Source organism: Balearica regulorum, chromosome 1, assembly GCF_011004875.1.
Source record: "Balearica regulorum gibbericeps isolate bBalReg1 chromosome 1, bBalReg1.pri, whole genome shotgun sequence".
In the NCBI taxonomy this organism is placed as follows: domain Eukaryota; kingdom Metazoa; phylum Chordata; class Aves; order Gruiformes; family Gruidae; genus Balearica; species Balearica regulorum.
The window spans coordinates 76,159,504-76,171,756 of NC_046184.1; the positions used below are offsets into that span (position 1 = coordinate 76,159,504).

The 12,253-nt window shown below is 46.5% G+C and overlaps 2 protein-coding genes across 7 annotated transcripts in view; both read right to left on the reverse strand.

Annotated features, from left to right (window-relative positions):
- Positions 1-1,072: 1,072 nt before the first annotated feature.
- Positions 1,073-2,326, reverse strand: LOC104631509 (lactosylceramide 4-alpha-galactosyltransferase). The gene has a single exon (XM_010309745.2). It carries the CDS (start codon positions 2,324-2,326, stop codon positions 1,259-1,261), a length of 1,068 nt encoding a protein of 355 aa, XP_010308047.2. The 3' UTR covers positions 1,073-1,258.
- Positions 1,073-12,253, reverse strand: part of LOC142602742 (lactosylceramide 4-alpha-galactosyltransferase-like) — a 37,188-nt gene continuing 26,007 nt past the window's right edge. For 5 of the 6 annotated variants that reach the window (XM_075759558.1, XM_075759603.1, XM_075759584.1 and 2 more), the window contains one exon: positions 1,073-4,769. The gene's annotated coding sequence lies outside the window, so the exon portion shown is untranslated. Of the gene's footprint in view, positions 4,770-7,417; positions 8,599-12,253 lie in introns of those variants that run through there. The other variant, XM_075759593.1, reaches the window with a different exon arrangement.

The following is a 12,253-nucleotide window of genomic DNA, read 5'->3' on the forward strand; positions in this document are numbered from 1 at the left end:
CCTGCAGAAACACAGCACATTTTTTTTCTCCTCACCTCATTTCATAAGAGGTTAATTTCAAATGCATTTTTACAATTGCAGTGCCCTGGACACACAGGAAACACATTCAGATATGAAAATGGTCATCAGATCAATAGCAGGTTGCATCGGCTCTGCCCCGGTTTGCTAGAAGCCACAGTTGGCTTTATCTCACCTAAATTTAAAAGTCCGTGGTACAGGCACCTGTGTTCCCATTACAGGCAGTGATGCCTGAAGTCACTTATCTGCTCGTGTAATCTGCATTAGGGTTAGATGAATGACCCTGTGTAATCAGCTGACTAGATCCCCAGTGACAATAAGATGATGTCACTAGGGACAGTGCTCCTAGTTCTGGACCAGGTCACTGGTCCTTCTGCTGATGTGGTCATGTCTGCCCCGTTCTTCCAAAATGTGTTCCATACTCCAATGAAAGGAAGGTAACGCTTTTCCTTCTCATACCAATGCAGGAACAGGCAGATGCTGAGACCCTCTTAGAGTGTGACAGGTAGTGGTTAGATACTCACATGCCACAAGAATTTCTCCAACAAAGCAAGGATCTCTACTCACACTGGTAAAAGAACTGCTTTTGCCTATTGGTTTCCCTGACGAGGACCAGAAAAGATGGCCTGTCACTGTGGAACATAAAACAGTAGAAAAGATCTTTGAAATTAAGTACCTTTGGAAAGCAAGAAAAACTTTACACTGAGCCAAGCAGGGATTGAAAACGTCTTCTGTTTCTTAAAGCAATTTTCATATGCTCGCAGTCTCTCCCAAAACAACACCAGCCATAAGAATCTTTATCTCCTGGGGAATTTGGTCCTAAGCTCCTCTAAACCGTGTCCTATAGCACTAGCTGACATTTATTCACATACTTAGAAATGTTACAGAGGGCAAGCCAAGGGTTCCTATAGCTGTTGAAACTACACGAGAGGCTTTACAGACCTCATACAATTGAGGGAAGAGCCACAGAGGAGCAACTGATGGGCGCCGATGAACAAGTTCACCCTTCCCCGCAGCATCAAGGGTGACTGAAGGACAACAAGAGAGTCCAAACTCAGGTTCTACTGTATATTTGAAGCACGTGGGATCTGAGGCAGATATCAGAAATGGTACAAAATCGCTGAGCAGTCACACAGAATACCTGCTCCACAGGCTAGAAACCAATGCTGTGGAAGGTGACAGGCGCTCAGTTTCCCTCGGGTTGGGGAACTTCCCAGCAGCCAAGGGCCCACAGGTCACATTAGGGCTCTCCAGAGTCCTTCTTCATCTTCACATATGTGGCAGGGCAGAACTGAGAATACAGCTGAGCCAGCAAAGCCTGGGATGTGATCTCTAGCCTTGTCCCGTGGCTCAGTTTGTTCCATACGTGCACCGCATAGGTGTTCTTAAGGAGACTGTGAAGCTCCGAGGAGCTGATGGTATCAAATAACTTCTTCCAGTCCTCCCACTGAATAGGATAAAAGGCTTCTTGGGAAAGAGCATGCACTCCTTTGCAGTTCATGTTGTTCTGGATATTACTGATGGAGCACCACTTCTTGAAGACACGTGTTAAGAGTCCTGGGCCCTGATGCGCCCAGATCCAGCCGTTGTAGTTATCCACAAAGTCCTGCATGCAAAGCGCCATGAACTCATGCTTAGGTGTAAAGGACAGAAAGGCCCCATTCAGTACATCCTGAGACTGCATACCAAGTGCATTGGTGAGGTTCTTTAAGTTCTTAAGTACAATGAAGTCTGTGTCCAGGTAGATGCCACCAAACTTCCACATGATGGTAATTCTGCAGGCGTCAGAAAGGACGGGTAAGAAATAAGGTTCCTTCTGGTGCTCAGGCTGCAAGTACCATTTTGCCAGAGGTGTCCCTGAGAAAAGCTCCGTCAAGTCCAGGGGCCGGATTTCCACGTTGGGGAAGCAGCTCAGCAACGAGAAGCCCCAGTGGTTGGGTAACGAGGCATTACTGTTTGCCAAACCTTTCATGAGCACCACGACCCTTGTCCCAGGGTGCATCCTGGCTGCTGACTCCACAGAGCATGTGAACAGGTAACTTGGGTCAGTTCGCTCTGAGGTCTCCACAAAAAACACGTCCCCTGGTGGAGGAGGGGACCCACCGACGGTGGGATGGGGAAGGTAAGGCAAAAATTGATCACACCTGTTTTGTGTAGGCAAGCTGTAGAACTGGCCCTCAGCATCCTCCTCACTTCTCCAGTAGAACATGACAGAGGTCAAGAACACAAATGAAATGGCGAGGATAAACAGAGCCCCGAGCCTGTGGCTCAGCAGCCCTGTGGTCAGTTTTGGCAGGCAGTTGGACATCCTGGGCAGTCTTGCTCCTGTTGGAGCCTCCTCTCCCAAGACAACTGTTGTGATCTGAAGGGGAGGAAAGAAAGAAAAGACACTGACAGGCAAGGCAGCAGACCATGAGCCTTAGGACAGTGCCACAGCAGAGCAGAACTCTCCTTCCTTCACCTCAGGGCAGCACACTTAAATTATGCCTTTTGGTCATTTCTGAAACAATCTCCTGGCTTCTCTGTATTGTCACAGGGCCTTCAGGTCCCACATCAGAATTTGGATCCCTCTCTTTCAAACGCAAAATAAGGACATGTCTCTCCTTTTTGCATATCACAAACCAAGACTAATCCTCAGTTCTGCCCATATATTTTGTCCATGTACATTGTGCTTGCCACTTGGAAGGATAGACAGCATTTGACACACAAATGGCATACCTTCATGGTGGTGCACAACAAACTCTGGGAACAGCATTAGAGACCTTATCTATCATTTTCTAGAATTTCAGGTCATTCTGGACATGAGACATATGTGCAAAAAACCCTAGGACAAGAAAATAGGAATGCTCCTTATGAATATTCCTGGAGCTCTGTTAAGACATTGTGTGGAACTGCTGCCCTGATGAGAGCTTTTTCTCATGATGAGAGTTTTTTTCCCCTGATACACAACCTGTCCTTCTCCAAAACTAAACACAATACTAAAACCCCAGTGCTGACATCAGTTCTTATCAAGAGGCTTCAGTCTCCCAGACTGCTGAACGAGCAGTTGCTGCCTTTTGAAATCAACCATATGCCCCTACAGAGAGCCTGGCTCATTTTTGCTGGCACTGTAGCATAGCACAATGGATGGATAGTGGGAGCGGAATTGACACAAGGCAGCTTTGGAGGCAGATGATAAGGACAAGAACTGCCCAGGTAAATAGAGTTTCAAAGCTGCTTCCCAACACTGCTCCTCTGCCAAGTCCTCACATCTACCTTCTCTGGTAGATGGTGCTGCTTAACCCAGTTGTCACCAACCCAGGATGCAAAGGCCATGCTGGCTGTGACCTGCTCAGCTCTGCAAGTGGAATTATCTGGTGATGAATATACAATCCCTCCTCCACCCTATCCTTACCTTCCTCTCTTCCTCCTTCAAAAGGGAGGGATGGAGAGGAAAAGATTATTGACAAGGCAGCAACAAGAAGAGAAGTCATTTTAGCTACATTCTCAGCATTAGCATCAGCATTTCTGCCCTTGCCACCCATTAAAGCACAGCAGAATCAGAACCTCCTAGACCCACCACTGGGGCCCTAAAGGACAGTGTGGAAAAGCATATGAAGAAGCAGCAAGGAGGATTGTGGCAATCAGGACAAGAGGAAACATCCTCAAGTTGCACCAGGGGAGGTTTAGATTGGATATTAGGAAAAATTTATTCATTGAAAGGGTTGTCAAGCATTGGAACAGGCTGCCCAGAGAAGCGGCTGAGTCACCATCCCTGAAGGTATTTAAAACACAGGTAGATGTGGTGCTTAGGGACATGGTTTAGTGGTGGACTTGGCAGTGCTAGGCTTACATTGGATTTGAAGATCTTAAAGGTCTTTTCCAACCTAAATGATTCTAAGATTTCTCCTGCCCCTCTCTGCTCCATCTCCAAATGCAAATCCCCATGCTCCAGAACAGAGCTTCAGGAAACAGCAAAAGCTCTAATCTCTAACCAAACAGACAGGAAACAGGACAGAGAACTCAGCTGGCACAACGCTGTTTCTCATCCACCCCTGCAGCTACGTCACATACTAAATGCTCCATGAAGCCAGAAAATGACTTGTCAGCCACACTGGGAGGTTTCCAAATGCAACAGCACACAGCCACCGCTCTCCACTAGGCACTGGGGCTTGGTGGGCAGAGGAGAGGCAGCCGATACACAGATCATCAGCTCTGTGTTCCCAGAACATTTTCTTCTCCTGCAGAGAAAGGCCAGTGTGTGCTAGGGGTGTTAGAGGCAGCTAAAAGAACCCACTCTGCTTTTTACATACCTATTTCTCCCTCCCTCCACACCACAGCCTGTCGAATCCTGTAAATAATTTTTAGCTCGGTAAACTGTAAAGAGAAAGCAGGTACAGCCTTGAGGAGACAGAGCCTATTGCTATAGTGAAGGCAGGAAAGCACGGCTTGTATTTTTAGTGAGAGGAGGAACTTCTACTACAATTGCACTTCTATATATTTAGAAATACATTTCTGCTTTTATAGTGGATAAGACGATATTTTAGACGCTGCATTAGCCAGTCCATTTATTTTGCAAAACAAACACAGGAAATCTGGCGCTCTACCTTCCTCTGAAACTGCCAGTCCCACTCAACAGAAACTGCAAATACTACTCACCTGTCCCTGCTTTCAAGACACCACAGAAGTCACTGCTCAGCTGGACAAGATTTTCAACAGGTTAGTGTCTCTGGGAGCGCCTAGAACTCTGTGGGGTCTGACACTTCCTTTTTCTGAAAATAAATGGTGAAAGATGGAGTCTGAACACATGGAGAAAAAAGCAGATCAGGGAGGATGTGACATCATACATTCAGCTAACACACTGGCTGATATAAGGGTGATGCAGCTGTGCTGTGAACTTATCTAATTAGGAATAAATCAGAAAAAAAAAAAGGAAAAAAGGGAAAAAACACAAAAGAAGAAGGATATTGAAACCCTATTATCGCTGCACTTTAAGCTTTATAATGTACCATTTTGCTCTTTTGATTTCTGCTCCTTTGTGAGGAATTTCCAGTGCTCACACTGCTTGGGTGGCTGCCACAAGAGCTGAAGTGAGAGTTTCAGAGACCTGCCACCTTGAACCCCAAGACTGCAGCTCTGAATGCTCCTTTGAACACACACTCTTTTGACCAATTATTTTACTCATCCCTTTGGGAATACTCACTTTTATGCTGGATACTTCATTGCGTGACTTTGCCAAATTCAGGTGTCCCTCATTTTACGCTACAGTTCCCCCCTTGCCCTGTGCTCGATGGCAGCTGACCGTCCCTTACAGAAGACACGTTGACATGTTCATAAAATACCATCTTTATCCATACAGCTTCTAAGCTTAGGCTTTACTGCAGTTTCTACTCGGCTGCCTGCAAGCAAATGTCAGGCCTACTGCTCTGCAGCTTCCCAGACCCCTCCCCAAATCCTTCCAAGCACTGCAGCACCACGGATGGACTCATAAGATGCCAACACTGGGGAAGCTCTTGGGAAAGCACCTTCAGCTCTTCCTAGCCCTTCCATCAAGGGAGCTCTCCAGGCCTCAGGACACATCCCATCTAGTCACAGAATCACAGAAGGGTTGGGGTTGGAAGGCACCTCTGGAGATCATTTCTCCAACCCCCCTGGCTCAAAGCAGAGTCACCTAGAGCAGGTTGTTCAGGACCGTGTCCTCTTGGCTTTTGACCTTGTCCAAGGACAGAGACTCCACAACCTCTCTGGGCAACCTGTTCCAGTGTTTCACCACCATCTCTTTCATTCTCACTTCCCATATTTCAAGTTGTGCCCATGGTGTCTCAGCCTGCCACTGTTTTCCACAGAGAAGAGTTCAGCTTGTCTCCTTTACCCCACCAATCTTCAAACAGGTATTTATACACCTTGACAAGATACCCCCCAAGCCTGCTCTTCTCCAAGAAAAACCATCAGAGCTCTCTCAGCCTCTCTTCGTATGGCACGTGCTCCAGCCCCTTTCTCATCTTAGCGGCCCTTCCCTGGGCTTGCTCCAGTATGTCCGCGTCTTACTTTTACTGGGGAGTTCAGAACCAGCCCTCCAGATGTGTCTCACCAGTGCTGAGTAGCGGGGATAAGATTGCTTCCCTTGACCTCGCAGGCAATGCTCTACATAATACAGCCCAGCAGGCTGCTGGCCACCTTTGCCACAAGGGCGCACTCATGGCTCCTGGTCAACGTCTTCTCCACAGGACCATCAGGTCCTTTTCTGCTAAGATGCTTTCCAGCTGGTCAGCCCATGTACTTCTCTCCTCAAGTCTATCACTGCATTGGTTCTGCCCAGGTTTGCTGGAAGCCACAGTTGGCTTTATTTCACCTAACTTTAAAAGGCTATGGTACAGGCACCTGAGGGGTACTGGAGCATCCTGAAGCAAGCAAAGGGGTTCCTGCCCTACGTAACTGTAAATGTACTTTACTGTATTTTCTTTGGTAGCAAAACCACAGACAACAACAGAAAGAAAAAAATGCAAACAACCATAACTGGAAGACAATTGGATGATGGTACAACCTGAATTGTACATGAAGCCAACCAAGCATCACCAGTTTCTGCAATCCTCTATTTTTCACATTGCAGTAGCAGATACTCAGAAGTCCCTGAAACCTTGCGAATCATTCCTAACAGGAAAAAAATGTATACTGTTGAGCAATGTTTTTATAGAACATCATCAGATTTTTGTGACACTTCAAGTAGTGAGAATAAATGGCAAGAAATAAACTGTACAAATTCTTTAAGGGCATGCATTTAGCTATGCCAGAGAATGAAACGTTACATGCTCAGTTCACACTGAAAGCAATTACAATTGCTTTTACATAGTTACATTATAACTTTATAATTCTCAGATTATGACTTCTGTGGAAGTTCTCAAACCTCCAGGCCTAGAACTTAGCCTAACCAGCACAAATGACTGTCTTAGCCAGAGGGAATCAGATGCTGGGAAAGCATAGGAGAGTTGCAGCTCTTAGCATGGGACCCAGTGCTAGAGGCATTGAGACTAGGGCAGGGCTGGAGAATCTGGTACAGCTGAGATTGGCCAGAATATGTCATGAACATCGAAGTCTGCCTCCACAGGTGGGCTGGTTTTGGCTGAGACAGAGTTAATTTTTTTTCCTAGTAGCTGGTAGGGAGCTATGTTTTGGATTTGTACTGAAAACAGTGTTGATACTAGAGAGATGTTTTTGTTATTGTTGAGCAGTGCTTACACAGAGTCAAGGCCTTTTCTGCTCCTCACACCACCCCACCAGCGAGGAGGCTGGGGGTGCACAACAAGCTGGGAGGGGACACAGCCGGGACAGCTGACCGCAACTGACCAAAGGATATTCCATACCATATGACATCATGCTCAGCAATAAAAAGCTGGAGGAAGAAGAAGGGAGGGAAGGATGTTTGGAGCGATGGTGCTTGTCTTCCCAAGTAACCATTATGTGTGATGGAGCCCTGCTTCCCCTGGAGATGGCTGAACTCCTGCCCACCCATGGAAAGTGGTGAATGAATTCGTTGTTTTGTTTTGCTTTGCTTGCATGCGCAGCTTTTGCTTTACTTACTAAACTATCTTTAACTCAACCGATGAGTTTTCTCACTTTTACTCTTCCGATTCTCTCCCCCATCCCACCATAGGAGAATGAGCAAGTGGCTGTGTGGTGTTTAGTTGCTGGCTGGGGTTAAACCACAACAACAGGCTAAATGACAATATACTGTGGTACACCTTCCCTTCTTTTTTTGTCTTACCATTGCTCATCTTTGTTGCACAATTTTAGTGCAACTTCAACTACCTAATGCTATTAGCTATTCAAAAGCTACATTTACAGTACATCAGGTAGAAACACAGCAACATAGCTCTGTTCAACCTTGGAACTGATTGCACCACTCCTCGTTGTCCTTAGGAGAATGAGTCAAGTACTCTTGAGTTTAGTGATGTCCCTTCAAGTACGTGTGTGGACAGATGAACAGAAAAACACTGGAGGGGGTATGTAATTTGCTACAAATTCAGTAACAAAAACAGAGAGGAAGAAGGTCCAGCAAAGGCTGCTGCATACCCAGGTAGCTTCTAGGGGTCTTAAACAATATCACTGATCACAAGCAGCCTGCTGGGCGTATTTTTGGGACCCACCAGAAAACAGCTGAAGATCTCCATTTTCTCCAGATTTACATTACCAACAAGAGTAGAAGAGGTAAGATGTGACAATACCAACATTCAGTGGGTGACTAATCAGTCTCTTAGGCATGGAAGAGCAGAGCAGTGCCAAACAGGGATGAATCCACTAGCTAATGCCCCCAATATTTAGTAAATTAGTATTTAGGCATTTAGCAACAGCTTTAGAGCTCCTCCTTCTGACCCTAGAGAGAATGGCAGACCAAGCATGTGTGAATATTGGAGTTGAGAGTGAAGTATTGTAATTGTAATGGGTATATTAGACCAAACCATACGATACTGCAGCTAGATACAGAGGACACAAGGTACCTGTCTCTTAACTGTGTCTTTTGTACTTAATCACAATTTCACCTTTCCAGAGTGAACCCCACAATACCCAATTTCACTTACATGTTTTTTAGAACTAGGTTTTCACCTGAAATAAAAGAAAGAAAAGTGAAAATACCCACTTGCATAGCTCTAATGCAGTGCTGGAGAGACACTCTGTGGGGTAAGAAAAATTAAAAGCAAGCCACAGCAGAGAGTCAGAGGATATTAGCAAGTTTCTGCAAAAAATAAACAGATTGTGGGGAAAAATGATATGGCAGTTTTTATAGCTGTTGATTCCCAAATCACTGCACAGAATGCGGCCATAAATGTGACGGCATCTCACTGAAGTTATCAAGAAAAAAAAAAAAAAAAAAAAGAGAGAGATTCTGTCTATTTGCAACAGAGAGAACCAACGATGTATGTAAGTAATGGCCACAAACAGAAAATCTCATAGCCAGTCATGGCAAAATCATTCAGCTACAATTCAGCTTCTGTCTCCCTTAATACAATAAGCGATCATCTAAGATTAGTGGAAAATGGTCAGTAATGCTATTACGCTTAGATAGACTAGGAAATTTGTTGAATTAATTCAGATAGAGCTGTACCAGCTTCCAAAAAACCAGGCATGCTCAATTTCAGTTAAGTGAACTTGTTCAATAGCTTCATCAAATGCAAAAAACCGCTAGCAGGAGCTGTTACTTTTCAGACAGTAACACTTTGACAGGATTAGCTTGCACTCAGTGACAGTGCTATTTGAGAATGGTGGCATATGAATTCATAACAGAGAAGAGGTTCTTCTAATGTTATCAGTGCTGTTAGCTATGGCCGCAATGAAAGTTGCTTGTTGAGCAAGCTCAGAGATGGTGCAGTGGTGCACCAGAACAGTGCATGCCAGCACCAACCCCTGAGCCTTGCAGCAGGAAAAGACCAAGTTACGATACAAGTACCACCACTAAGAAGACTCTGAACCTCACTGATGGCTGCCAGACCCTAATACCAAGTGTAGCAATGTCTCAGAATGGAAGATATCCAGCCACCAAGGAGGGGACTGTAGCCCAGACCCCAGTCCTGTGCCACTCAGCTCTCCCTTCCCTCAGGAATTAAGACTTCTACCAGGACTAAGAAGTGATACTAGACTTGCAGTTTCTATCAGACCACCACTGGGGTGCAGGCCAAGGAAATGGCTCATTATTTGTTTATTCTCGCCTGAAATCACAAAGAATTAGCACTTCCTCAGCTTCGCTCCTTGAGGTCTCTCCACACTACTCTTAAGCGCAAGACAGCTGTTTTATGGAAAACCCAATATTAGACTTGGTGCATTGTATTGTTTGGCTGCTTCTGAAAAACAGCAGGTAAGCTTCCATTTTGAATACATACAGATAAGACAGGGATTGATGGACTGACAAGGCAATGAGTAGTAGTCACAAGGCTAATGTACAACCAGAGAAGACATCTGTCTCCTTTTATGATAAAAGTGATTGCTCCTTTACCGTAACGAGTATGTGGCAAGGCAGAACGTGCCATGCTGTGTGGTGTGGAGCACCTGAGTCACTGCCAGGAGCTGTGAGCCAGGCACAGCAATGTGCTTGTTAGTGCCAGTAGCAAAGACAAACTTCTGCTCACAAGCATGCAGCAGGAGTTCAAGAGATAAAGAAACAAGCTGGCATCAGCTGGCAACCTGGCTGTTTGCAGCAACCTCGCAAAGTGACAAGGTTAAGAAAGCAAGTCAGAGCTCACTTTTGGACTCTGTAGCTTTCTGTCTGTTGCTATTTTTGTATCCTTCTGGACTTACAACAGGACTGGTTGGGGTTACTAGATATGGACCAAAACCATAGATTTGCAGTTCAAGTCTAAGCCCAGCTTTCACCTGGGCTTTAAAATTCCCTAGGAACCATTCTGAACCCTTGTTTGAGGATGGCCCAGCTGGGGTCATAGCAGCCCCACACCCAAAATGGCACAAGAGCTAACCCAAAACTCCCTGTGTCCAGCATGGGACTAGCCTTTCATGTCAAGTGTTAGGTGCCAACCCCAGTACATAGCCAGCTCCGCTCCTCACTTCCCCAGTAGAAGAAGGCCATGTAGTTTATGCAGGCTTAGCTAGTGCCCTTGTCCTCGACTTCAGAGTTGCTCATTCTAGTTTTTATTCCCAGCTTGGCTCAGCTCTGGTAACAGCAGGTTCTTTCCGCATCATCCCATGTCTATGGGGAGTGGCTGGAAACAGCAATTCCCAGCATCAGAAACAGCCAGAGAGGGGTGGACTGAGTGGGGTGTTGCAGAGCTAAGTAATCCTATGGGAAGGAAGGGATGGAAGGATCACATCGGAGGATGGATGGATGAAGCAGGGAGCACAACTTGCTCCAGCACTGCTGTAGGATCCTTTGGATCCAACAATGAAATGACCATAAAGCAACATGCCAATGAATCACTCCACGGAGCACCTTGTCCATAAAGGGACTGCTGCACAGAGTCCTCTACCCAAAAAGTGTAATCCTGCCCGCAGTTTAGATCACACTCTGTAGTACTGGAAGGTAAAAACTAATGTGCCCATGACATAGTGGGCAGGAAAGACCTGGAGAAAAGGTCTGCAGGAAACAATCTCTCATGGCTACAAGAATCCAAAGCATATTCTGCTGTGCACTAGCTCTCTTCTTCATCTCCTGCAAAGACATTATGAAGATAAGGATTAATGCAAGGAAGAGAGGCTGCATGTCACTCATAGTACTGATACTGGCACAGCTACACAGGTCCTATCTTTGCCTCAGAGTAATGATCTTAAGAAAAACAGCACAAGCTGAAAAAAAGATCAAATATGATTAAAACACAAGGGGGGGGGGGGGGGGGAATCAAACGTGAAGCCATAAATCAATCACCATTTCCCGAACCATGAACCATGGGAATTGAGATTGCTGTTAAGATATGCTGTATTTCCCTGTAACACAGGTAGGAGTCAGAGACTCCTGAGAGATCAGACATCTCTAGCCAAGGGCTGTTCAGCCTCATAGCACTGGGACCATCCCCAGACACCAGAAAAAACACCACAGAAATACCCTCTAATCACTGACCCAAGAAACTGCCTAAATTTCAGCAAGAGGAAGGGGCAGGATTTGGCCATGGGATGCACAGCTGTGCTGCTCTACACCACCCAAGCAAAGGGCTGGGGAGGCAGGAGGAGGGAGGGACACAGTCCCACAGGTGCACAAGATGCCTCTCCCAGAGACAGGTTATTCCTACCCAGCCCAGAAATAAGGAAAACAGCCCACCCCAAATCCACTCCGTTCCCCCAGCACTGCCCAGAAGGGAGAATGTAGCCCCTGGCCACATGCAGCCTTCTGGAAGGTTCCGCCATGGCAGAACCACCACCTCAGCCACTGCTCCCAGCCCGACCATGGTGGTGAGGCACTACCCCAGCACACACCCATGGTCTGTGTGGCTCCAGCAGCAGCAGGAGGGAGAGCTGGGCCAGCCCAGCCCAGCCCAGCCCTATTTTCCATGGTTTTAGAAAGCCCAGCAGGAGGAGGAGCTGGAGGAGTGGCAAACTGCTATCCTCTAGGGGGGAAGATAGCAGCAGGGCCTCTGCTACCATGCAGGTGCCTGCCTCGGCACACCTACAGCCAAACGCAACTCCAGAGAGCAGGTAACACATCCTGATCCTCCCCATCAACACCTCAACTGCCCCCACTAACATCCCCTGCACCGCTCCTCATGGCACATCCCCTTCCTCCTCCTCGCCCTCCTGCTCTCTGTGACAGCCCTGGCTGGCC

Coding starts and splice junctions, on each gene's coding strand:
- LOC104631509 (XM_010309745.2), bottom strand. CDS start 2,326: ATGTCCAACTGCCTGCCAAAACTGACCACAGGGCTGCTGAGCCACAGG.